Here is a 26,920-nt window from a genome sequence, read left to right as displayed (position 1 = left end):
TCTATAGTGTTCCGTCATGTGGATAACAACATATTCAACACACCAGTAACCTAGCTTATCTAGTTTATTTATTTATTTTATTTTATTTTTATTTTGTCTTTGTAGTTACATATTTTTCGGTTGTGGTGGATGTTATCTTATCCCTGTAAATCGACTTGGCCTGCTGTGCAACAAGCAGACGTACTTTACATGTATTCTTTTATATCTAGTACGGTAAAATTCATCTCAACAATAAGTACTATTACTGGACTACTTGTCAACTTTTACATGTAGCTTAATGCATCATTCCTTTTAAGATACGTCTTGTGGATTTAATGCCCTTCAGATACTTACATAGTTTAAGCATAAATATGTAGTGATATTATAAAAAGTGCAGCTAAGTGCAGTCTGTTTATTCTTATGTGTAGTGGCCTTTATATGTAATCAGTTTTCTTACAAATGTTACCAATCCTCCGAACGCCATTGTGAACTGGAAAACACGGTTAAGACGTTTCCCAGGAATATACCCTCGTATGTATCACGTATCACGAATGCAATTTAACTTAATAAAATCTGATTGCTCATGTTTAAGAAAGCATTCACCATTATTCCCAATATATGCTCTATGGTGGAAGAAATCGATGAAATGGAGTGCTGTTGGAGACCTAGTGTGAGAATGTTGCCTTTATTCAACCTGGCAAGTTGCTATCAGGCGCAGCATAGTATAAAAAGTGCGATCATTGTTAACTAGACTAGGACAGCGGTTTGCAAAAATCCAATTAAAAAGATTGATGTTAGACAAAATTAGGGCACTGCACTTTGTTGTCAACCGATACGGACCCGGCATGCACAAACAAACGAACAACCAAAGGGAGGTAACTGAAGGTAACAACAAATTAATATCCTAATGCAAGCTCGAATGCAAACGTAGTTTTTCCGTACTTTCAGGTTCCCATTTTGCTTAAAAAAGTACGACAGTGCACGCATGAGCATGAGCATCATTTACTTATTTTTTATTTCAGGACATGGCATCACAGTTCGGGGGAGCTAAAAACCCGCCCTGGGCCAGACCAGCATCAGGTAATGCAGATTAGGGATTATTTTAGTTTACTAGAGCAACATTTAGGCTTGAAAGCATACAATGGATCAAACTAGCATTGCTAGTTTATCTAGGCTAATGAGTTAAGCTAATTAGCCATCAGCACCCCACTTCCTTCTACAGTACCCAACCTTCACCTCCAACCTCCTCCCCATCCATTCCTTCTACAGCACCCTACCCCATCCTCCAAGACCCCTTCAGCAACCTACTTCCTCCTCCAAAACCCTTATCTCGTCCAGCAATTTACCCACTCCTCCATCACCCTACCCTCTTGCCCACTACTCGCCCCCAACCTCCAGCACCCCAACCCCTCCACCAGCATCCCAAACCCTCCTCCAGCACCCCAGGTAAATTTATATTAATGCAACATTAATCCCCAATTCACATCACCTCAGACAATATACAGGTATTTGTGGTTGACTAGTAGTAAGCTCCTTCACATGCTTTTCCATATTTTGCTGTAGATTTACATGCATGTTAAGAATGCTGTGTATAAAAAAAAGCCCAGCACAATAGATAGTTTTGTTCTGATTTTGCAGTTGGCCCAGAGTACATGTCATCTGCAACAGGTCCCACTTCTGTCACTCCAACATCTCTAGCTCAGGCCCAGAATGCACTACTGAACGCTGGCTCAGTGACAGCAACACCTGTATACAACCTCGGTACACCAGGTGGCGGAATCTCGCAGCCACAGTACAATGCACAAATGGCAGCTCTACAGGCTCAGGTAGTTATAATTAATGAAAAAATAATTTTAAAAGGGACTAGTGTTACAGCCATCAATATAGTCTTGCGAATTCATCCACAGTGACACAGGCTAGGGTGTGAGAACTGTTTATTGGTCATGTAAAATTGATGACAAACTGACACCCCTATGATTCCCACAGGGTTGTTGTCCTGGCATCTGACCAATAATATCTGGTATCGACCCTTTTAATACACTTTTCGGAGAGTCTGTATGATCCAAATGTCCATGTGAAAGTCATAAGAAAAAAGCATGTGGAAACAAAGGGTTGGGATGTAGGACACCTAATTCAAAACCAGCCAATGGCTGAAATATCCAAGCTTACACTTTGATTGCTAGCTGTACTACCCGACAGTGAAATGGACTTACCCAATGAAATAACTTAACAAAAGAAATGAGCGTTAATGATATTACTTTACTTACAACTGTTGAAATATCTTACGCAGCCTGAAATGAGAGATTTAATTATTATAAATCAGTAATGCTGACTGGTTCATATACCTGAAATTGATACACCAAATGGTAATTAATTACTGTATTGCCTGAAATATACAAATGACATTATTTTGAGCATACTAAAGTAAAACAGCTGAATGATAAAACATAATCACTATATACACAACTCTACCACACTAGTGAATTTGATGTGAAATGAATGCATACCTAGGAATTTTTCCAGGATTCCGAATAAAGAAACCTTGGTAATTTTGAAATGATATTCCCAAATTGGAATTGCTAGTTCATGTTATATATCAAATTTTATGACTTTGTCCGGGCCACTTATTTTACACCAACACTTATCTGACATTTTAGTGAAGGTGAAAAGAATTGTCATTAATACACCTATATGTTAGCAGAAATGAGCAGGCCACTGTACTTAGTTAATGCCCCCAAATTGCAGGCCATTATCACACCTATTGTCAGGTGACATCATAAGGAGCTCAGCTGTGGCCCTGATTTCTTGAAACAGAATGAAGTCTGAGTTTCGACTTAAGTTTTACTCATATTTGAGAAGATGCACTTCCCAGAATGAATTGAAATCAATATTATACTTGCACAGTTTGAGTTTGGTTGATAGATTACTTAAGTTGTTTGTGCTTTTCTGTTGGCAAAATGCAGTTAAGAGAAAAATTCAGCTGTTTCAAATTGTCAACCTCATTTGGAAATTTGAGGAAAAACGTAAGTTTGTTTTGAGAAATTTGGGCCCCATTCAGTCACATAGAGCATGTTAACAATTTTTCTGGCACACATTTGTCACATATACCTGTTTCCAGTGCCATTATGCACTTACTTGCTGATGTAAACCGTAACAATTGCACCATGATTACAACGTGCTGTAATGAAAAAAACGACTGTTACTCAAATATTTTGGAACATTAAACAAAATAGTGGCTGGTAGCAGTGATTGAAATAATGTTTCAGCTCAACCTGACAGCCGGGCTGGTGGCCCATAAAAGTTGCCTGCCCATCTTGAAAGTTGCCCGCCCACCTTTAATTAACCCTCTCTTTGATTGGTTCTTATTGAACCATGTGACTGCAGATGACCAATCATTGCGTAGCTTACTAAGCCAGCCAGTTTTAATGTTCTATTACTATCTTCACTGGCTGAAGAGTTGTCCATGTATAATTATGGAATATGCTCGTAGCTTTCATTCACCTTTCTTAAAACAAAATATGACATGACAATTAAAATGGAATGATCGTCCTGAGAGCGAACTGAAAGTAGGTCAACCTTAAAAATTTCAGGAAGACAATCATGCTGGTGGAGAGATTTTCCAGGCACTATGAGTTTGCACAATTCAACTTGAAATGCCAGTATCATAAATCATAGTGTTAAGAGTAGTTAGCTATTTATTTATTCATCATTCTTCTTCAGCAACAATTACAACAGGCTGCTGCTTCAGCTGCAGCAGCAGCTGTACTACCCCAGCCGGGCATTGCCATCCCGACCACCTTGGCTACCTCCCAAGTAGCTACAGTCAGCTACCCACCACCACGCATCACACAGCCACAGTCACCCAAACAGAGAGTCTTCACCGGAACGGTCACAAAACTACATGACAACTTTGGATTTGTAGATGATGATGTCTTTTTTCAGACTACGTAAGTGAACTAGAACGACTGCTTGATTGGTATCAGGTTGAAAGAGATGTTTGTTTTAGAGGTGCTAAATTAACTTTGGAAAGAAGTGTTCTTTTATTTAGTGATGCCACTTCAAAGTGAATGAGACTTCTCTGAGTCTCTGAATTGTTCATATACGTAGTTTAATTTTAGTTGTAAAAAATACATTGTATCGCTACAGTATTTCATGAGATATATGCATATATTTGCTTGTGAGGCTTAAATATTATGCAGACTTTATTTCTGAAAACACCTCCTTCAGTTAATTTAATTTACAAAGACAAGAAGATTTACATATATTTTTTTTCTTTCAAATATATCATTTGAAATGTTGTATGATGAGGTGACACTTTATTTGTTCTACAGTTGTGTCAAAGGAAGCCTGCCAAAAGTAGGATCTAGAGTTCTGGTGGAAGCCACATATAATGCTAACATGCCCTTCAAGTGGAATGCAACCAGAATACAGGTCTTGGCTAATCAGGTGAAAGTTTGTTTTTCCATGTAAATGTTTTCATCTGTGATCTGCTGAATGTTGTATGGAAGCTGGTTGAGTAGGACATATCCATGAATGATAAAGGAAGGTAATACAATTATTGGACCAATCTTAAGACGCATCCAGGATATACTAGTGGAAATTTTTATGAAACATATACTCTGGAAATTATCGGGAATAGTTGCTTTAGTCTGAGTCTGTAAACAAACTATGGATATTACTAAATCATAATTTGTGTCCCTTGTGTTTGTTAAACCACTGTGTACTGTATTTGTTAGAAATAGAAAAATATTTACTCTGTCTTTTGTGCATATTTCAACCACACACATTATCTTGTTTGTAGACGTGGAAGATGCTCTTCTTTTGCCATGACAAGAAGATCCCTCTGAATCATTTTGGTGATAATAGTGGTTTTCCATATTTAGGGAGCGCCAAATATCCCCACAGGACTTAAAGGTGCACCTCAGCTGACAATCGGAGCTGGGTTGAATCCCCCTGGTGTGAGCATTCCACAGCCTGTGCCCCCAGTTGGCAGCATGAATCCAATGACTGGGAACCAAATCATCACACAGTCTATAGCAGGACCTGTCCTGTCACAGCAGCCACCCCCTCTCATGGCACAGAACCCACAACCATCTCTAGGTACTGATCACTACTATATTGTGCTTCCACCAATAGACTCTTAGGAGATTGAAGACTCTGAGCTTGTGTTTAGAGCCTTCAGTGTGGCAGTAATCTGAATATGATAAATGTATTTTCAAACATTATATTTAATTTTGAAGTACAGTTGACTGAAAATGATTGAAGATGTTGTGAGTCTTCATTCTTTGCATATCATATTGCTGCTTATATCATATAAAGTATATCAGATAATAAACTGCATGGCAGATGCAGTATACAGTTATAGACACTAACTGAGTAGGTCAGTGCTTATCCTGTTATCGCTAAATTGTTTGGTCAAGACTCGATTATTTACAGACCATATAGCTGGAATATTGCTGAGTGTGATGTTAAACAACAAAGAAAACAAGCCGTCATTGACAGTGTGTGAAATGAATTTGGCACTGCTTTGTCGCACACATGGTCTGGGACAAACTCCTCATGGGGATTACTAACAAGGTTACAGGCATGTCCTTATCAGCTAGTTGGCTTTTGATCTATAGACAGTAGCAGGAGATCAGACTTATCCTTTGAGTTCTTGGCCTGCTGCCTCTTGCTGTTGTCCTGTAAGGTCTAGAGTAGCCTCTGTAGTAGAGATGTGCAGATTGTGGAGAAGCAAATAGTTGTTAAAACCCAAGAATACTGAACATCAATTACAGAATATACTGAAGCATGACATTCTTACATTTCCCCTTGTTGCTAACTTGTTGCTACTGTCTCAGTTTTGTTGTTCAGATTCGTTTGTCTTAACTTCCTTCCACTCCTGTTAGGTCTGCTTCCAACTCAAAGGTCTGGTGGTGGTCCACCTCACAGGAATGATGCTGGCCGATTCCAGGGGGTGAAAAACAACAGAGATAAAGAAAGAGAGAGGGAACGAGAAAGGGAAAGACGTGAAAGGAAAGAAAATAGACTGAAGCGTCAGAGATCTCCATCTCATTCTGTTAAGTCCCCAGCTCCCAGGCCGCGGAGTCCTATACGAAGACGGCCTGCTAGGGTTATTCCAAGATATGTTGTACAGATACCCAAGTTGTCACTAGAAACGTAAGTACATCTCTAGCTTTTTTAGACTGTTTTATAAATAAGATCCTGAATGTGTTGTTTCATGTGTGGATCTTTGAAACAGCTGTTGCAGGTTCTAGTCAGATTCACCTTTTTTCTAATAAACGCACATCAAAACTGTTATTGCCAGTTACTGAGTTTGAGATTGATAAATATGACCTTTTAGACGTAATGTGAACCCCGTGTCTGGTGTCCTTCCCCCACCTTGACATTGCTAAAATGTTGCTTAAAGCTGTGTAAGGCCATACTCACTCACATTTAGATATGAATGGCTAACGTATCACATATGTAGGATAAGGATATGCATTGTACTTCAAATTGGGATTTGTTGTCTTTTTTTTCATTTTTTTTTCGTTGATATAGAATCCATGCTTACTGAAAATCTGAGGAGGTATGGAAATAGATGAGAACACCTTTAGCTGTCTTGATAACATCACAAGACCTGAAAGAGTGTTTTTACCTTGTTATTGTCATGAGATTTGTATGAAGTGATGACCCTTGAAGATCCAGTTAGAATTGGCAACTAACGGGATGGGGAGGTCAGACTCGCTGGTTTGGTTGACATATCTTAATTGTCATCATATCCCAATTACGAAGATTGATGCTCATGCTGTTTGTCATCGGATTTTCTGGTCCAGGCTTGACTATTTACAGACTGCCTCCATAAAGCTGGAATGTTGCTAAGTGTGATGTAAAACTAAACTCACTCAGTCACTGTCTGAAGTGATACCTCTTGCCATGTCTGCAAGTGTCCTTCCTAATGTCAGTGTATTGACCTTTACAGGAAAGGTGGAAATGTAATTGCCCTCAAGTCACGTTATAGCAACTTATATATCCCAAGTGATTTCTTCAATGCTGCTTTCTCATGGGCTGATGTATTCCCTGTTGGCCGACCTTTCAACCTCGGCTCCAACTGCCAGTTCCACATCATGCAGAAAGATGTGGAGCCTCTTCAACCCAATGAGTCCGTCTATGAGGCTCCAGATGCTGACCATAGCTTCAGTGCCAAGGTAAGCCCAGCAAGGTTACAAGAAATTTCATTTAATTGTTGCTTGACATATAAAAGAATTGAAATCATGTCGTAGGTGTGTTTGAATATAAATATATGTGATGTGACAATTGGTGATAGAGAATAGCCAGGTTTCTAGCTCTGTCTTGGGCTAGATTCAGTCACAGGCTAGGTCATGGGACTGAGACGAGTGAAAATCTGGGACCATTTGTTATCTCAACCAAAGTAAGTAACATGAATCTCTTGTCAAAATTGAATTCTGGAATTTCATTGATTTTTCCTTATCCTGACTCATGCTTAATTGCTTACTCTCTTCTTCCTGGCAAAGATAGTGGAATGCCTGAAATCCCTTGAAGTTCCCTTCTAAAAGAAGCCAGCTTAAATTCACACTCACCCAAGTATTGCCTCCCTTCCCCTCCACATGGTCAGCTGATTGCCATGATACTTCACTATTTGTCACCAGAGGAAGTCTTATTTTCAGATTCGGAAGTCACATCATGGATTACAGATGGTTTAAAACTGGCTTCCCTATTTAAGGATACCAACGTGTTCAAGACATACAAGATGAAGAATGACAACATTGATATGTTAATGTTTCTGCCGATAGCTCCTGTATCTACTATTCCTGAGACTTTGTCTACAGCATTCAAGACAGCAACCAAGTTTCAACAGCAACCAAGTTTTCAACATGTGCCGCCTTTTAACACACGTCATTTCCCTCTTCATAATATGGAGCCATTCATCAGAGCACCTGAGGTCGACGAAGGTTATAAAGTCATCAACTCAGCTCGCAGCAGATTTTACAAGGTGGAAGACAGGAGACTGGTGCAACTACTACGAGGTGAACTTTTTTCGGATTAGCTCGATCAAGAGCCATCAATGAGACTCTCATCGCCAAGTTTAGCTATCCAGTAAATGAGGAAGAGAGGATGATCCTGTCGGCACTTGCTACACAGAGGAAGGATCAGCAGTTTATATCCGAAACTTATAGCTTCTACCACTGTGGGGATTAATCTACTTCGTAGGCAGGGGCTCCTGTCCGCCACGTCATGGAATGAGAACTTCACAAAGCCTTTGTATCAAGCCCCATGGTCTGCACCTGCGGTATTTGCTGGAAGGATGGAAGGGGTAGCAAGATTGGTTACTTAAGATTCAAGGGAAGTTATGATAATAAAATCCATCGACACTTTGACTTCTGTCCATAAACAGACAAATCAACGTTACACTAGCAAGATATCAAATTCCTTGGGATTTATTTCATCACTACGTTGAATCAGATTGTAGTTCCAGAGGACCGGTGGATCAAGACTCAAGAAATGATAATGCAAGCTCTACTCTCTCCGTTAACACTTCGACAGTGGCAGTGTCTACTAGTTCTCCTCACGTCAGCGCAAGATACTGCAGTTGCGTCTCTTACAACGATTCTTGAATCTTCATCTCAACAACAGAGGACAGATTCCGCTCCAAGACAGCTTGAAGCCTTTTCTGATGTGGTGGACTGCAAATGTCTGCGCAGGAACGTATATGTTAGGGCCAGTATTCAACAACCATCTTTACGTAGACGCATCTTTACAAGGATGGGGAGCTCATCTGAGAAACGAGGTAGCAGCAGGAATCTGGAACAAAGAGGAACAGGCTCTTCACATCAACCAGTTGGAAATGAAAGTGGTCATTCATGCCATCCACATCTGGTCGACAGCATTGATAGACAAGTTATTAATGATCCACATGGACAACTCAACAGGAACATTTTGCATAAACAAACAAGGGTCATCAAGATCACTATCTGTACAACCTACTCAACAGTCTGAATCTTCAAGTAAAAGCATATCACATACCAGAAGCCTGCAAGGTCATGGCAGACGCCCTATCTCGTCCCCTTCGTCCATCTCCAGCAGAATGGATGCTGCATCGGGAAGCGTTTCAACTAATTAGTCAAGCTTTCGAATCACCACAAATAGACCTGTTTACAACGAGATTCAACAAGCAGACAACAACCATGGTTGCCAGTACCAGATCCCTTAGCCTGGACAACGGACGCTCTCAGCATTCCATGGGAAGGACTAAACGTGTACACGTTTCCCCCTCCAGTACTGTTACCAAAAGTCATCAAGAAAATCAGACAAACAAAGAGGTTACAACTGATTTTGGTCTCGCCCTACTGGCCAACAAGAGATTGGTTTCCAACACTTACAGAAGAGCTAGGACAACCAACACTACAATTACCAGAATGGAAGAATCTTCTCATTCATGCCCACACAAAGCAAATGCACAGCCAACCATCGGTACTTCTTCTACACATATGTACCGTATTAAGACATGTTTGAAACACAGAGGATATTTTCGGCGAGAGCAGCGAAAGCAGTCACCTTAGCCTTACGGAAATCCACTCACGCACTTTATGACGACAAGTGGAAACAGTTTGAGACATACGCCAGAAAAAAGGCAACTCATCTTCAAATAGCAGAATATTTATGCTATTTACGTCGGTCTAAGGGTCTGAAGCCGCCCCTCACAGACACTCTGAATTCTCCTATTCTCGTGTTGGGCGATTAAAGGAGAGAGTGAAGTATCATGGCAGTCAGCTGACCATGTGGAGGGGAAGGGAGGCAATACTTGGGTGAGTGAATTTTACGTCCACTTCTTTTAGAAGGGAACTTCAAGGGATTTCAGGTGTTCCACTACCTTCACCAGGAAGAGGAGAGTAAGCAATTAAGCATGAGTCCGGATAAGTATAAAATATCAATTTTATTCAGAAAATTACATTTTTGAATATTTTCAGTTTCCACTCACTAACTATGGTAGACATAGTGTCATTTTAAGCCTGGTGAAAAATAATCAGATTGTGCGTACATCATTCTGTGTCCATTATTGTCTGGATTCTATTTAGTACACAAAGACCAGCTGTCAACTAGTGCCTTCTGAAATGTTCCCCTTTATCAAATTCATCTGATTGTGATTTGAAAACTGTAATTGTTTGGAGCTTTGCTTGCAGGTTATGCTCCTGGCCTCACCTCTGATGGAAGAACTCTATCAAAAGTCCTGTGCTCTGGCCCAGACAGACTCTGATTCATTCCAGCACCCAACACGATTACTACAGTTTCTGGTGGGAATCAGAGGAAAGAATGAGCCAATGGCTATAGGAGGAGCATGGTCACCATCACTGGATGGTCCAAATCCAGCTGAAAACCCTCAAGTGTTGATTAAAACTGCTATACGCACAACTAAAGCTTTAACAGGATTAGATCTCAGTTCCTGCACCCAGTGGTGAGTTTATCGAGTAGAGGACCCAAAGTAATCCTGAACTTTTTTATTTGCTTAAGCAGTTTAGTTTTTTTCATGTTTATGTAGCACAAAATGAAATTATTTCTGTTTTGGTTTAAAGATTTTTTTTTCTTTTTTCAAATTTAATCTTTTATAAGATATTTATGGTAGATAAATTCAATCGAAAATGCTACATTTTATCTTTAATTTTTCCAGTTGATTTTTTTCTATCATCTGTGAACTAGGCACCAGTTTTTGGGTCACATGTGATGTGACTGTTCATCTATGAACACATTTATCCCTGCCCAAACCCCTGAAGAAAGATCCCTACTAGCTTGCATACCACTCCTTTATCGCAGGTATCGGTATGCAGAGATCGCCTATCTACGGCCTGAGACCAACCACAAAGGCAGACAGATTCCAGCTCGTGTTGAAACTGTCGTACTTTTTTTGCCCGACGTATGGACTTGTAGCCCAACCCGCCTGGAGTGGGGCAGTCTGCAGGTGGCCTACTCCAAGCAGCTTCAACGCAAGATTGCTGCCATCGAAGGGACAGACCCACAGGCACTTGACTAAATTATAACTTTTTCTTTCTCAATGCAGTGTGTTTGATATACCACTCTCTGTCTGTACAGTCCAGATGTACAAGAACTGCCCACAGGTCACTAGCTAGACCGAACATGCTCAACACAATCGGTGTCCTGCCATGGTTGGCTTGGTGCCATGAGATTAATAGAGAGCTTAGACGTGAAGGAGGTGACCAGACATGTTGATCCACAGTAACCTTTGGCTGTTCCTGTAATCATGTTCCAAAGTTGCATTTAACTGTTATTTATTGATCTTTCAGATTAAGTCTAAAACTCGAAAAGTTGCTACATTAGCCTCATAGACGGTATAATCATGTTATGGACATGAAATCATCCTGATCTTTGGCCGAGGTAGGGCTGGTCATTCATCAACACCATAATCACTGTTTCCTACTAACCCAGCTGGATGGTTCGGCGCTTGCTGATTCATCCAAAATTCACACAGTGTAGGACTTGGATGATCAGAGAGTTGGTACACTTTACATGGAAGAAGTGCCTTGTCCAAGAGAAACCATCAAAGTTAAACATCAGTGACTTTGAAAGTCTAATCATCATCATCTATGAATATGTAGATCAAAATCAATCACTTTACAGGGATTTATCCACGTAAACACAGAATCTAGTAATTGTCCTCAAATCTGCAGTGAAAACTTAAAAATTCCTAAATTGTAATGAAAAATTTATCTGTTCATGTAAGAACAATTTTTATGACATTGCAATGGTAACGTGCATTTCTTTGACACAGAAAAAACAGAGATGAAGAGGTGTTATGTTTAGTTTGATATAACATTGAATGCAATATCAAAATATCATGTTAAATTGTCTCTGAAATCATGAAAGTGAGGACTTTCCTTTATTGCCTCTCAAGGGCATTTGGATTCACTGATAAATCCCTGCTCAATATTCTTTTATTCATTTGGCAGTTTGAACTACAGGAGGGCACTTTTGAGCCTACAAATTCCTTTTCCTTGGATCAGGCATGATTGATTCTTTTGCAGGATTGAAAAATAAGCTGAAAGTATGGGCTGTGCCCAGTACCTATGAAACCTATGGATATGAAGTGAATGAGATTGGGGGATGGGACAAGATGGTTGTACGAGTGTGCTGCGTGGTGTAACATCTAGTCCAGACAAGGATGTTTCTGTAACAACGTTCTCTCTTATGTTGTTCAGGCGGAGGAAGAAACTGAGGAGGAGAAGGAAGCAGCTGAAAAGTCTGAGCCAACAAACCATGCCCTCCTTGATCCCAAAACCATGAAGGTGAGAGAAGATACTTCCAACAGTGTGTCCTTACAGCTGCTAGGCTAATAAAATATTACCTGTGCAGGAATTGAATATAATGCTGACTTAATATGTTACATAGAAACAGATGAAACCGGCATGTTCTTGATGAAACCAGCATATTCTTGAAAGGATGCCACCTTTCAGTGCAAATGCTAACGCTGTAATCATGCAAATTAGCATCTACACTGAAACGTTGCATCCATTGCAGTAGAGAAGTTGTTTGTCCCTAAAAAACTGTTCATCATACCAGCTCCTCTCTAAATATCACTAGAAGAAACTCTTGTAATGTATTTTTGTGACTATTATTACTTGTGATGATTTTGTGTATGCAGTAGGCTCCGTCTGTGTATTGTCACCAGCAAAGTGACGGGGGAATGATGTCATGACTCTTCTAACCTTGACAGATTGTGGACTTGAGGCATGAGTTAGAGTGCCGAGCTCTGAGCTCTAAGGGTCTGAAATCTCAGCTGATTGCCAGACTCACCAAGACATTAAAACAGGAAAAGGAAGATGAAGACGAGGAGAAAAGCCAGGTGAGATTTATCATTAAGATACATGTATCTTGTACATAGACATTAGCTGAATATTATACATACCATTGTTATTGTGGTGACTGTGTTTGAAGACAGATGTATGTATACTGAACAGACAAGGAAATGCAAGTTTAGAAAAACTTGAAATCTCATAAAAGTAAGCGTTCATGTTTATGCATTCTATTTAAGAATGTGACTTAAAAAAGACCCAGAGTTACATTTCTTTTGTTGTCCTGTGTAGTTTCTAGGCCAGATGTTTTTGTTTTGGATTATATGTATTGCCTTCACCATTGACAGCTTACAAAGTATTTCTTCAGATGGATGGTAATGTGTGTGTAAGTACCTTTGTGACATTGATGAAGAGATCTCCACATTATGGCATTTGCTCTCCACAACATTTTTGTTTCAATTTCAGTGTTAGTCTTTAGTCATATGTTACAAGTCCCAGTCTAATAAACAAGGTATCTGGCAGAGCTCAGCTGACTTTAGTTTAGTTAGAATATTCGCTGAAATAGTCTCCAAAAGGCAGCTTTGTGCTTGGTGACTCAAAAGCCTTTGGCTCAGGCCCACTGTTTTCCATGTTATGATACCTGTCAACTCGTCACTTGTAGCCAACCGTGGTGCCAGTCAAGGTTCCTGATGAAATTGAGCCAGAGGAAAAGGAAGCTGCAAAGAAGAAAGATGTATGTTGGTTTTTTTTCATCAGAGTGTGTTCAGATTACAAGAGAACATATCATGTCTATGTTTTAAGAATGATGTAAAGTAGTTTACCTGTTTTGGAGTATTTGATGGTTTGGATTGTCAGGTGAGAATGTTTTTACCCTTTAGTTACCTCCCATTGTGTGAGGCTTATCAGTACATCATTTATGACACCATCACAGTTATTTATGAATCTTCATGGTGAGAGTAGTGTGAGAAACAGCTGAATAAAAGCAGTTTCTCTCAGATTTTGAATTATTCCTTGCAGTGACTCGTACATGTTCCATTCTTGCATATCTGACTTTGAAAAAGGACATAAGGACCCAAGTTATACATGCTCTGTTAAAAAATTGTAAATATTCATTCATAGTCATACTTCCATCCTTCGTTTTCTTAATGTTTTTTTTGAGAAACCATGTCCCCATTATTTACCACACACCTTTGCCATGTTTACAAGACAGGCCATAACTCATCTTCTGAATCAACATGGGTACAGGTGCAAGAGAACTTTAATGAACCATCCAAAACTATGTAATATCAGCATTGTTACACTATTACATGTAACTTATAACCTATTCAGGAAGAAGAGAAGAAAGCCAAAGAAAAGAGAGAAAAGGCAGCAGTTGAGAGGAAGTACTGCTTGCCTAGCAACCCAGCAATCATTATAAACCCATCCCCAACAGCCAAGGGTGGCAAGTTTGACTGCTCCCTTATGTCCCTCAGTGTCCTGCTAGACTACCGACCAGAGGACAACAAGGAACACTCATTTGAGGTAAGATCTGCATATCAACATTGTCTTCGTTTGTAATCTGGTGCTGTGTTCTGAATCAGAGGGGGACGGATAGAACTTGATGATGTTATGAGCGTGAATGTGAGTTAGAATTGGTTTCCAGGAAGCTAAGATGCTCATAAAGAGGCATGGCTTGGCACAGTGCTTAAAGCAATATTCTCTTGATTGTTTGGCCTAGATTCGTCATGCAGGCCATGTACCTTTAACAGACTAAACAACAAACAAACAAACCAAGATTAAAATGATAAAAAAAATCGCACTGGCAGTTCAAGGCTTATGGACATAACTGGTTGTGAGCTTTATTTACTTGTGAGTACAGCAGCGTTACCCAGCTGATAAAGTAATCTATCATGTCCGTCTATGGCGTCCGTCCATGCACATTTGTCTTTTCTGGAGCTTTCAAACTGTTCAATGTTTCTTTACCAAACTAAGCACCTAGATAGATCTGGCGGTGTACTGGTGCCTTTAGTTAGTTTTGAGATACTGAACAAAATTCTTTTTGCGTTTCCATTTCAACAATTTTGACTTAGACTGAATGTGGTGGGAGTGACATGAACATCAAAATCGTTCTCATTTTCTAAACCAAACCTTGCACATAGGTAGATCTTGTAATGTACTGGTGCCTGTTGGTAGTTCTGGATTTTTGTACAAAATATTTTTTGTGTTTCCATGGCAACAATTTTAACTTTGAGTGAAGTTGGTGTTAGTACTCTATTCCAGAGCAGAACTCTAAAAAGGTTAACTATTTATCCACCAAACTTGGTATTTGTTAATTTCTGAATGAAATGTATTTCTCAAGGGGAAAAGGTTTGACTTAGAATTTGGTGGTAGTGTTCTTTCATGGAGCAAAACTGTAAAGCCTTTCAATATTTCTTCACCAAACTTGGCACATAGATTGGTCTGGTGGTGTACTGGTGCCCTTTGGTAGTTTTGGAATTATGAATAAAATATTTTCAGTGTTCTTCTACTCTGTCAAAACATTTGACATCATCATAACAAGTGGACATATTCATGAAGAGTATTTGCCATTGGGGGGATATTGATGACTTCGTCTTCTAGTTCATAATTTTCTAAGACTTGCCAACTGTTTATACCAAATGTGCCATCATAGTTACAGTCACCTCCTGAAGAGCAAAGCATTAGAGTTACTGCCCTTACATTAGTCTCTCTGCAGTATACAGTCAAGTCTCGTTAATCCGACTTCCATTTATCCAACAGTCAGCTTTATCCAACTTTTTTTGTTGTTAACAAATTGAATGAATGCTATTTATTCTCTCAGTCCCGTGTTCCAACTCTGACAGACCCAAATAACAACCAGATGTCATAATCACACAGTAATCAGCCTGTTAATCCAACGCTGAGGTGAACAATGCATGGGATCAGTTAGCCTTGAATACACTGACACATGTCATTCTGGATAACAAAAGTGAGTAACACAATTTACAAGGTGTAGTATAAAAACAAGAAAATGACATACCTTACACAGTCGACAAAATTTTGTGTTCAACACCAAGCAAGAGTCCGAGAGTAGAGTTAACACCATTGCCTCTTCAAGCAAACTAAACCTAAAGTGACTCAAAATGAAAATATCACTTATGCAAGTGAGAAGTTCAGGTTGAAGATCGCCATATCGACGGTATCAGACATCCTGAACAATGCAAGAAAATGGTTGACACATCCATGCCAAGAAACTGAAAACCAAAACAAGAGGAGCTGGAGAATGTTTTGTTTCTGTGGTTTACTGATGTAAGATCAAGAAATGTGACACTGAATGATGAACTATTGAAACACAGGCCAAAGCATTAAATGATCGGTTAAGTGTGGTCGATTTTGCATACAGAACCGGTTGGCTGAATCATTTTAAACAAAGGCATGGGATAACATATCAGAAAGTTCATTGTGATTCTGCTTCTGTGTTGTTAGAAAGTGTTGGTTAGGGCAGGCAGTTGCCTCAGTCCTTGCCGGTTTCAATCCATGTGACATTTTCAGCTGTGTCAAGACAGACTTATTTTACGAAACTGTGCCGAATTCAACATTGTGCACTAGTCTGGTTGCTGGTGAGGAACTGTCTGAACATTGCCTGACAGTAATGCTGGCAGTTAATGCAACTGGAACCGATAAACTGAAACCACTTATGATTCATAAATGTTATCGCTAAGATGTTTTGGAAGAACAGTTGACCCCTCATCTGTGTGCCACATGTATGTAAACAAACAAGCATGGATGACATCAAACTCCAATACAAAAAACAGCAAATGAAACTTTATCAAGACAATGCTCAGAATGAAACTTCACGAGCTTGGGATGTGAAACGAGCACTTCTCTCTATCAGAACAGGTTGGAATGAAGTCAAAACAACAGACCATTATTAACTGCTGGCACCACATCCAAAGTCAACTGTCAACTGAACCAGCAACCTCTGTTCTTGCCATCGATGCAGAGGAGACGATTGTCAAAATTACAACAGCTTTGTATAAAGTGTATCGACCAAGCACGTCGGGTAAAGATTTCATCAATGCAGACAGCGATCTGCCATGCGAAGAATCACTATCTGACTTATCGATCATCAACTTGGATCAAATGACTGAAAACAGCAAAGTCATTGAGGACGAGGTTGATGACAGCAAAACTATCATTATTCTGATTACTTCTTCTGTCAAAACTCATGTGACTGAGATTTCAAGCTTTGTTGAGCATCATCTGGACCTGTTCAGCATGGCTGATCTTGATGCGCTTGAAAATATCTAAAAAACTCTCAGAAAAATCACAAGCATAACTGAATGTCAGAAATGCACCAAAGACATTTTTCAACAGGAAAATGGAAAATAGTGTATCATATGGGCTCCATCGTATGTTTACGGGAGTGTGTAAGTGAAAGTGGCACATGTGAGTACATGTAATGATGTACATGTACATGGTTTTGTTCATAAAATGTATACATGTGTTTGATGTTACAAATTAGATTCATAACTGTTGTGCAGTTTTATGTGCTTTGCTAATAAAAATACATGAACTCTAAATTGATTATCATTTTAGTTTTATTTACAGTGACATCATTATTGTCCTGTTTTTGATCATGGACATGATCTGTCCTCAGAATTCGATAATTTGACAATCTGATTAATGTGATAATCTGGTGTGCAACGAATGATGTCGGATTGGCAGGACTTGACTATATTATCACTGTATTATGGAACATGCTAACATAACTAAATGGTGCCCTGGAAAGACACAAAATGTTTGCTTCAAATGTTATTGCTAGGTGAACATATATATCCTATGATTCATTGATGGAGTTTTCTATTCGGATGGTTTATTTGCAATTATACAGTCTTACCAAGAATGTGCATCTCAAAGTATGCACTACAGATTAAAATTCATATGTTTTTTTTTCTGTTTGTGACACTACACTTTATTTCTTGAATGAACTGCTGTGTCTTTTTACATGTTTTGGCTGGTTATTTTCACCAGAGATTTACCAATATGTTGTTATTTTTAGGTGTCTCTCTTTGCTGAGCTGTTTAATGAGATGCTAATGCGGGACTTTGGCTTCCAAATCTACAAAGCTCTTGTACTGGCACCACCTAAGAAAGAGGAAGAAAAGAAGGAAGACAAGAAGGACGACAAAAAGGATGATAAAAAAGACGACAAGAAGGAAGATAAGAAAGATGATAGGAAGGACGAGAAGAAGGATGACAGAAAAGAAGACAAGAAGGATGAGAAGAAAGATACTAAGGTTTGCACTTCAGTTTGTTTATATACAGTTGTACATAATGAGGTGTCAAGAGTATCAGTACTGTAATAATATGTGTTATTGAGTGTTGCTTCATTGTCATCTTTCAATTCAAAGTCTAGAGTGGTGCAGATTTGAAGGTGTGATATTGGTATCAATGAATTTGGCAGACATTATTCATAGCACAAACTATGAAGAACTAATCTGTGTTGATGCACTTTATTGTAGTGCCTTGCTGTTTACCACACTTTGAGGTATTAATTCATTGTGAACCTACACTGGGAAGATGGGTCAGATATCACTGGCATGGCAATGGCATAATTCAACATATTTCTTTAGGGGAAATTTTTAGTGTATGTCATAAATGTTTAGGTTTTTTTAGTGTTCATGTATATGGATATGTTGAGATGATGTGTCACGTGAACTGCCTTATCTCCATGGAGTCATTTGAGTGTGATGATTTTGGACCATTTTGTGAATTGCCATCCAATAACATACAGCACATATTCTTTACAAATGCTGAAATATGCCCACTTACAGGAACCTGTCGTCAAGAAAAAGAAAACAGAAGAAAATGAGGTTTGTAACTTTCATTCTAGTTCAAGATGTCATACATGCATATACTTATTGAAAAACAGCTGAACAATTATTATGGTTAATTTGCGAAGAACAGGATTCATAAAAATCTTTTATAGGAAACAAACAACTGAATTTTTAACTCATTCAGACAAATATATTAATGACAATATTACTGTTGTATTGGTGTTTTTTAAGTCAAATATTTTTTGTTTTAACAAAGTTTTAGTGATAATTGAATAAAATTGAGCGAAAGCAGGTTTATACTGAATCTGTTTTATCATTTAGGAGGAGAAACCATTTGATGGTGCCACCAGGAAAGAGTCAGTGGAGGAGGATATGGAAACTGAGGAGATGGCCAATGATGACGAGGTTCGAATCCATGGAACATTTTGTGGTCGAATGAAAACAATTTGGGTCGGGGAATATTGAGGGAGATAAAGCAAGAAGGAGGGTGTAATGTACATTTCTTCAATTATTGATTATTGTCAGTTGTAATCAGAGTTGTTCCCCTTGTGTTGTGCTTTGTTAGGTTTTCTGATTTTAAAAACATTCATTTCATTTTCAATACAGAATGAAGATAAAACTGATGGAGACTCAAAGAAAGATAAAGGTAAGACTTGCTAAACTTACCTGGCTACAATATATTCATCATGCTTTACGACCTGCAAGTATTTTCTGAAATTGTTGCATTTGTTTTTATTCTTACTTCTTTCTTTCTTTCAACCAGACAAGAAGGATAAGGATAAGAAAAAAGATAAGAAGAAGTACTTGACTGTGGATCCTGCCCTGCTTCTCGCCTTTGTTTATTTTGACCAGAACCACACCGGCTACCTGTTGGACAAGGATGTAGAGGAAATCTTGCATACTATTGGGCTTCACCTTTCTCGTGCTCAGGTGATGACTATGCAGATATTGTACTTTTTATCCCAAGCAACATGTTTTGTTGGGGGTATTAAAATGGACGCCGTCCATCTGTGCGTCCATGCATCCGTGCACATTTGTCTTTTCCAGAGCTCAACTTTCAGACTTGGCACATAGATAGATCTTGTTCTCAATTGGTGCCCTTTGGTAATTTTGAATTTCTGAATAAATATTACTTTCAGGCCCACCTAAGTAATTGAAGGAATTACAGCAAATTTGAAGGAATTGCATCTCAAATGTAAACAAACGCAGCCCACTCGCGAAACAGTTGCAGCGATATCGGTAATTTAGCGGTAATAACAGAAATACATCGGCCCTATCGGAAGCAATGCCGGTAATACTGGAAACACGATCGGCCATCTTCGGAGATTTTTCGGTCGCGAGCGGAAACTCACGCAGCAAAACATGGCGTCGTTGGAAGAAGCGCCCGTCTCGGTGAGATTTGTTTTTAGTTTCTACTATTACATTTTTATACTTATCCATCTTTGACCACCCGTGTTGAATGCGTTTAGGTATGAGGTGTTGTCGGGGCAATAGCTTATGTTTTTAGGAAAAGATAGTCACTCTAGGAGAGTGTCACAAATCATGCCCCTGTAGTTTGTTTACATCTGAACATCGAAGTCGTGCCGATGATTACGAACGTGCGCCAGATATAACATCATTTTTTTGTAAAATGTGTTTAAATTTGTCAATTGCACTTCGTAGCAAGAAAAATTATGGCTTATAAACTTCTTCATGGCGCACGTTCATGATGTTCGTAATCATCGGCACGACTTCGATGTTCAGATGTAAACAATCTCCAGGGGCATGACTTGTGACACTCTTCTGCAGTGACAATCTTTTCCTAAAAACATAAGCTATTGCCCCGACAACACCTCATACCTAAACGCATTCAACGCGGGTGGTCAAAGATGGATAAGTATGACAATGTAATAGTAGGAACTAAAAACAAATCTCACCGAGACGGGTGCTTCTTCCAACGACGCCATGTTTTGCTGCGTGAGTTTCCGCTCGCGACCGAAAAATCTCCGAAGATGGCCGATCGTGTTTCCAGTATTACCGACATTGCTTCTGATAGGGCCAATGTGTTTCTGTTATTACCGCTAAACTACCGATATCGCTGCAATTGTTTCGCGAGTGGGCTGCGTTTGTTTACATTTGAGATGCAAGTCCTTCAAATTTGCTGTAATTCCTTCAATTACTTAGGGGGGCCTGACTTTGGCATTTCCATGGCAATGAGTTTGACTTAGACTTAAATTGGTGGTAGTGCTCTTTTCCAAAGCAGAACTTAAAAACTGTCCACTCTCTCATCACCAAATTTCATGCATAGTTAGATCTAGTGGTGAACTGGTGACTTTTGGTAGTTTTGGATTTCTGAATAAACTCTTTTGTGTTTTGTGTTTCCATAGCAACAATTTAGCCTTCAACTGAATTTTGTGGTTGTGCTCCTTTCTGGAGCAGGACTTCGAAACCTTTCAGTACTCTCCTACTTTGCTATATACACACCAAAACATTTGACATAATCACAACTCACATATTCAGGAAGAATATTTTGCCAGTGCAGGGGATATTGATGACTTTTCTTTGTTTGTTCGTTACCCCTTGAAGATCTGGGTTAGAATTGATCTTCAGTAACCCATGCTTGTCATATGAGGCGACAAAAGGGATCTGGTGGTCAAGCTGGTTGACATGGTTGACTCAATTTTATTACGTACCTAAACCATAATGGAGAAAACAGGTGAGTGGAGCGGAGCGTAAAACTACACTCACTCATTGTAGTTGTTTTGGTTGGTTTTTGTTGCCACACTCTGAAATATTCCATCTACTTGACAGTAGTCTGTACATAATTTGGCAAGGGGCAGTAAAGTGATCAATATCATGAACATTAATCACTGACTACAGTTGGTGACAATGACATTCATCAAACAGATAGGTAATCCCAACTAACCTATGCTGTTGGACAAACATTGGTTAATTAAAACCGGTTCTAATTCAAACCAGCCCCAATAAGTGAAAGAAATAAGAACATCTGATTAGGTTTGTTAAGTTGTTTGTGGTTAAACACTGCTCTCAGCAATTACTTTCACTGGTTGAATGTCTGTAGACTCACTCACTTACTTTCAGTTACCTTTGTGAATCACAATTAGACCAAACTGGGTACATGGACATTTTTGTGCCAAATTCCTAATATTATTTCTTCAATATTGTCAGTGATTGAACAGACAGTGGACAGACTGTACTCAGTTGATAGTTAATTACTGCTAGACATTTGAAGGCCAGTAATGTTTTGTTGTGACAATAGGTGAAGAAGTTGGTACAGAAAGTAGTGTCCCGGGACTCTGTGAACTACCGTAAACTGACAGACAGGCCTGTGTTGTCAGAAGGGGAAACTAAGGTGGATGAGGCACTAGCCGTGACAGCGGTCAGTGAAGAGGAAATATGTAAAGGTGTGGTACCAGTCTCTCTACTCTGTGGTTATCTTACTACATTCATTATTAGGGCTGTAATGAATCTACTAAGAGATCAAAATGATACATGTTATGTATATTGGGTTACAAATACAGATATAGGCTAACACCTTTTATGATGCTCGGTGAAATAACAAAACAAATTCTGTGATATGTTTAGACCATGTCGACTGCAATAATCCTTTCATGACATGAACGAGTCACCACATTACTGTCAAGCTACATGCATAAGAGTGTTGAGAACTTGGCGATGTTCTGTTTTGTTTAAGTACCCCTTTGATTCAAGTAAGAACACTCCTTAAAAACACAGAGAAGAGCTGCATGTCCAAGGCAACCTGAAATCTTGGGCTAAAATCCTCAATCTGCCTGGAAATGCATCAAAGTTTGGCAGCAGCATTTTTGTGGGCCTCATAGGAAGAGTAGTTGTGGCACCTGCAACACTTTGGTGTTTGGTATTAAGCTGCCAGACCTTCATATTGTACAAAGTGGTGTTCAGACCTACTCACGGATACTGATGCTTGATTATTGTTTCACGTGTGGATGATGATGGATATCTTCCCATGTAGATGTTAGCTTGTTTTCTATGATATTCTTTCTTGTTGATCATTTGGTTGTAATTTCAGACCTATTTCACTTGATCTTGCTGGGAAGATTTGTTTTAGCATTTTGTACAAAAGACAGTCTAAAGAGAATACTGGCTTTGTGACTACAAAACCCTCTATCCTTATCTCATCTCTTATGGTGTTTGTAGGTAACATAGACTTCTTGAAGAAAGCAGGAACAGTGGCGTCAAAGCCAGCCGAGAAGACCAGCACACGGAACAGTACAAGCAAGGCTGATTCCCCCCAGTCCCATATCATCCACTATAAGGGCTCCCTGCTGGACATTGACAGTCTCATGGCCAGGCTGGACAAGAGTGAGAAGTGTCGAGCAGATCTAGAGAAGAAGATGGAGGAGATGACAACTGATAATTGTAAGTGTAACAGGCTGATAGTCTCTTATCACTGTTGTGTATTCCAGGATTATTTAGGAAACAGTTTACTCTAAACCAGTGTGTTTTGTAATAGAATATAGTTATGCCCAGAACTGTTTTAATTAAAGCACGTGGACTGTAGTCCCAGTGCTTTGATGTTATAGTAGCTCAGGGCAAAAGTATATTTCATGACAAAACACATTGGGCTAGAGCTAAACTTTATTTTTAAGATGCCAAATTTAATACTTTCTAATGATAATTTCAATTAATCTAAGGTAGAAAACAAATGACGCTGTCAGTAACCTAAATTAAGAATCCTTGTACAGGCTAACTGATGCGCTATTCCTTTGATGTGTCTGCCGTCCTACTGTTAGAAAAACACTACCAGACTAAACAGATGATAAATAGTTTGATGACGGTTTATGTTCAGGTTTAATATCTTCTCCAAATTAGTTTTATTACATCTGTGAATAATGTAAACCATATGGAGTAATATGAACGTCACATTTCTACAACCAACATAAGTTTAAATCAGTACATTCAGATGAAGCTGTCTGGTCAAAGGAGATTCAATGATTGCATTGTGGTACTATCAACATTGTGAACGTTACCATGTCACTGGAAAATTGTACGTTGAACTAGGAGACATTTTATCTGTCAGAAAACATAAAGGTGATGTTTCCACCAGTGATGTGGGCTGAGTGACGCAACTGCACACCATGAAATGGGATACAACAGAGTTAGTTTACTATAGCAGGTTGTATGAGGCTGTGACAACTGACATAATGCAAAAGTGTTTGATTATGAGGGGGCAAACTAGAACAGCATTTTCACACAGTGCAAAAAAAGCATATTATCGTCTGATAAAGCACTGTTGTCACCTTTGGTCTTTCTTCAAAGCATCTTAGACTGTGTAATAAGTATGCCCTAGCTGTTGTCAAGCCTGGTGCAGGTTAGGAATGGATAGTTACAAGGTGTGTTCATAGTAAAACAGAAGGAGAAACAGCGGAAAGAAAGGGTCTTATATCTCTGGGTACTCAGGATTAATAGGTACCCAGTCTCCTTTGTTTGGCTTGTCTTTATTATCCAAGCACTGCAGCTTGTCCACCAGACCCACTCATTACAGGGCAGTTGCAGTACTAGTTGAAGTACTAGTAGGAATTACTTGAATGTTTTCAACATTTTCAGCCAATCTGGAAACCAACATTCACTCAGCCTCATACTGAAAGCAGTTTTGGTAAAGTACTTTATCAGGGCAGCTTCTGCCATGTGATAATTCAAATGACAGCCTTCATGTGGACAGTATTTAACATTCGTCTGTTATATATATTGTGAGATGTACTAGATAGAGCTTTCCTGAGAGTGAAACAGTTGCTGAATCCTGTGGCTGCATTATTCCAAAAGATTATGTCAGGGAATAAGTCAGGCAGTGGCGGGTTGGGAGAAGTTCAAGGTGTAAATCTTGGTATCTGAGAAGTACAGTGACATTAGCAGACTAGTGCAAGCAACATGTGTCCATGTCTCAAACTAAGGACAATAATTCCCTTTTTGCCCCATCACCTTAACACATTATTTAATTCAATATTGCCTCGTGTTCGCAGATTCCATGAAGAGCACCCTGAATACAAGTGAGTATAATTGTCAGAAGCTGGTATCCGAGTTGAGACAGGTGAAGACAGAGCTGGAGAAGGAGCATATTATGCGTGAAGAGGCAGACACGTGTAACAGGAAGTGGACTGCTGTCGTGACAGAAAGCAGGGATACCATCGCCAGCGCCCTCTCAGCCATGACAGCTCTTCTGGAAAACAAGCCAGCTGTTGTGCACAATTCAGAACCGGAGAAGTCAGATAAAGATCATGTTAAGGATGTCAAGAAGGAACCTGGCAATAAATAGATTTGTTATCGTTATGTCATCTGTAAATATTCACCCTTGCATAAATACTTATTGACATATGTCATTGTACCAAAATGTCAGCCATATTTTTAATCATAGCCATGGATTGTTTCATTAACATTTGTCAACTGCATTTAATATGTTAAACTATAGATGAATGTGTTCACTAAGGGTTGAAGGTTTGGTGTCAGAAAGTTGTTCATGGAACACTTGTTCAATTGACAGGTACATAAAAAAAGAGGTACCTTGCAGGAGAAATTCTCTTCTTTGTCTGCCTTTGTCTTCAGGTTAGCAAGTTGTCATGGCCTCTTTGTCAGTTTCATGATTGTTGGGGTCTTTTATACTGGTCATATTTTTTACGGTCACACAATTGAGTGTGAAACTGCATAATACTTCAGTCATATTCTATGTACCTCTATCATACAGTGATACAAATGGTAGATATGACTTCTGTATGTCAATTCCAGTCTTACAAGAATGAAACCTGATTTCATATGCCAAACAGACATGACAGATGTAAGTCTGCGTGAGATGACAGTGGATATATCATTGTAAGTTAGTTAAGAAATATAGTCACACAGGCAATATTTCACTGAAATTGTACATATACCAATTTTGCAGCTAGTTTAGATGGGTTATCCTTGTTTAGTTTCCTTTGGTAAACCAGTTACGTGATACTGTGTGACCATACCCTGCCAAATACGTGCACTTCCCCGGGATATCTCTTTTGAAAGTGTCGAATTCTGAGGTCACATGAGTGGGTACATATCTCCTTCTCATTGGTGTTCATCTGAGGAGAGTGATAATGCTAATCAATAGATTACTGACAGATTATATAAAGATATTATTTTGGTGAAGAAGTATTGTTTTTTCACAATGTTGATTTTCTTCACCATGTCTTTATGATGTCAGCCATTATAGGTTGTGATGTCATCACCTGCCTCAGGATGTCAACAGTGATCTCTATTCAATGTCAACAAACGCTTTGCTGATAGGTCAACAATGTTGTAGAGCATATGAAATGTTTTACATCGTGCTTTATTTCTTGTCACGAGCAGCATAGAAGTTTATCATCTCTCAGTACTGGTGTGTTCCAACACAAATGAAATACAGATATTTGAGACACAAATATGCAATTTATATAATGAAACCATTCAGATCATCCAAAATGTGGTGTTTCTTAACATTGCAGATATTTTGAAGGTATGGAATGATGTTGCATGCTTCAAAGTGCAAGACATTTATGCAGGGTTGTTGATTCTTATACAATTTATAAGGTTGTTATCAAATATTTCTGTTTGGTTAAGTTGTTGGAAAAAATACTTTCACTGTAAAAATATGTCTGTGTTGACTGACTGTGTAGTTTTCCGGTAGTACGGTGGGAAGTCCTTCCACCAAGCTCGACTTAAAGTTTTCTGAGATGGCATAGGTAGACTAGACCCTATTAACCAGCCTGCAGAAAAGAAAGATAAAGACCAACTGATGGCTGTCATTCGAAACATTCTTGTTCTATTGAAAATACCTCAGAGTCTTGTGTCATATATGTGTCCAGTATTGTACACAGTGATAAACATAAATATAATATCATTTATATCCAAATTGTCTGTTGTTAACTGCAGTTATGGTAGAAACAAAGGTCAGTGTAAGAATATCATAATTGAGAGAAAGATACATGGACTGTCAACAGTATTCCAGCCTGCTGGTTTTGCAGTTTGGCTGTGGGTTTATGTTTTTGGGGGACTTTCGAATTTGAGTGTCAGTGGTAACACATTGGGTCCTTCTTGACCAGTTCTTTTTGGTTAAGTTGTTGGAAAAAGTGAGTTTCCCACACAATTTTGTCACAAACAGAAAGAAAAAACCGCCAAAAAACGCTCCTGCTTGTTTCTAGAACTGAAAAAAACCATCAACTAACGTGGGTTGGTACAGGATTCAGTCACCAACTTGTTCTGGTGTCAATATGAGGACGTCACTGCACCTACGAGGACCAACGTCCAGCACTTTCGCTGAAGTGGGACGATTTCTGTGGAATGG

The 26,920-nt window shown here is 39.1% G+C and overlaps 1 protein-coding gene across 1 annotated transcript; it reads left to right on the top strand.

Moving 5' to 3' along the window:
- The first annotated feature begins 440 nt into the window (after nt 1-440).
- LOC137284952 (cell division cycle and apoptosis regulator protein 1-like) lies at nt 441-26,482 on the top strand. The gene is made up of 22 exons (XM_067817036.1): nt 441-510; nt 1,002-1,059; nt 1,618-1,805; nt 3,700-3,926; nt 4,311-4,425; nt 4,863-5,079; nt 5,868-6,138; nt 6,941-7,166; nt 10,161-10,432; nt 10,789-10,993; nt 12,189-12,275; nt 12,704-12,832; nt 13,444-13,515; nt 14,112-14,303; nt 17,821-18,057; nt 18,595-18,633; nt 18,919-19,002; nt 19,204-19,243; nt 19,361-19,527; nt 21,857-22,001; nt 22,774-22,995; nt 24,597-26,482. The coding sequence occupies exons 2-22, from the start codon at nt 1,005-1,007 to the stop codon at nt 24,887-24,889; spliced, it is 3,483 nt and encodes a 1,160-aa protein (XP_067673137.1). The 5' UTR covers nt 441-510; nt 1,002-1,004; the 3' UTR covers nt 24,890-26,482.
- Nucleotides 26,483-26,920: the final 438 nt, after the last annotated feature.

Source organism: Haliotis asinina, chromosome 5 (genome assembly GCF_037392515.1).
Source record: "Haliotis asinina isolate JCU_RB_2024 chromosome 5, JCU_Hal_asi_v2, whole genome shotgun sequence".
NCBI lineage: Eukaryota > Metazoa > Mollusca > Gastropoda > Lepetellida > Haliotidae > Haliotis > Haliotis asinina.
Note: the sequence above shows the minus strand (reverse complement) of the source record. Positions and strands in the feature narration are given on the sequence as shown.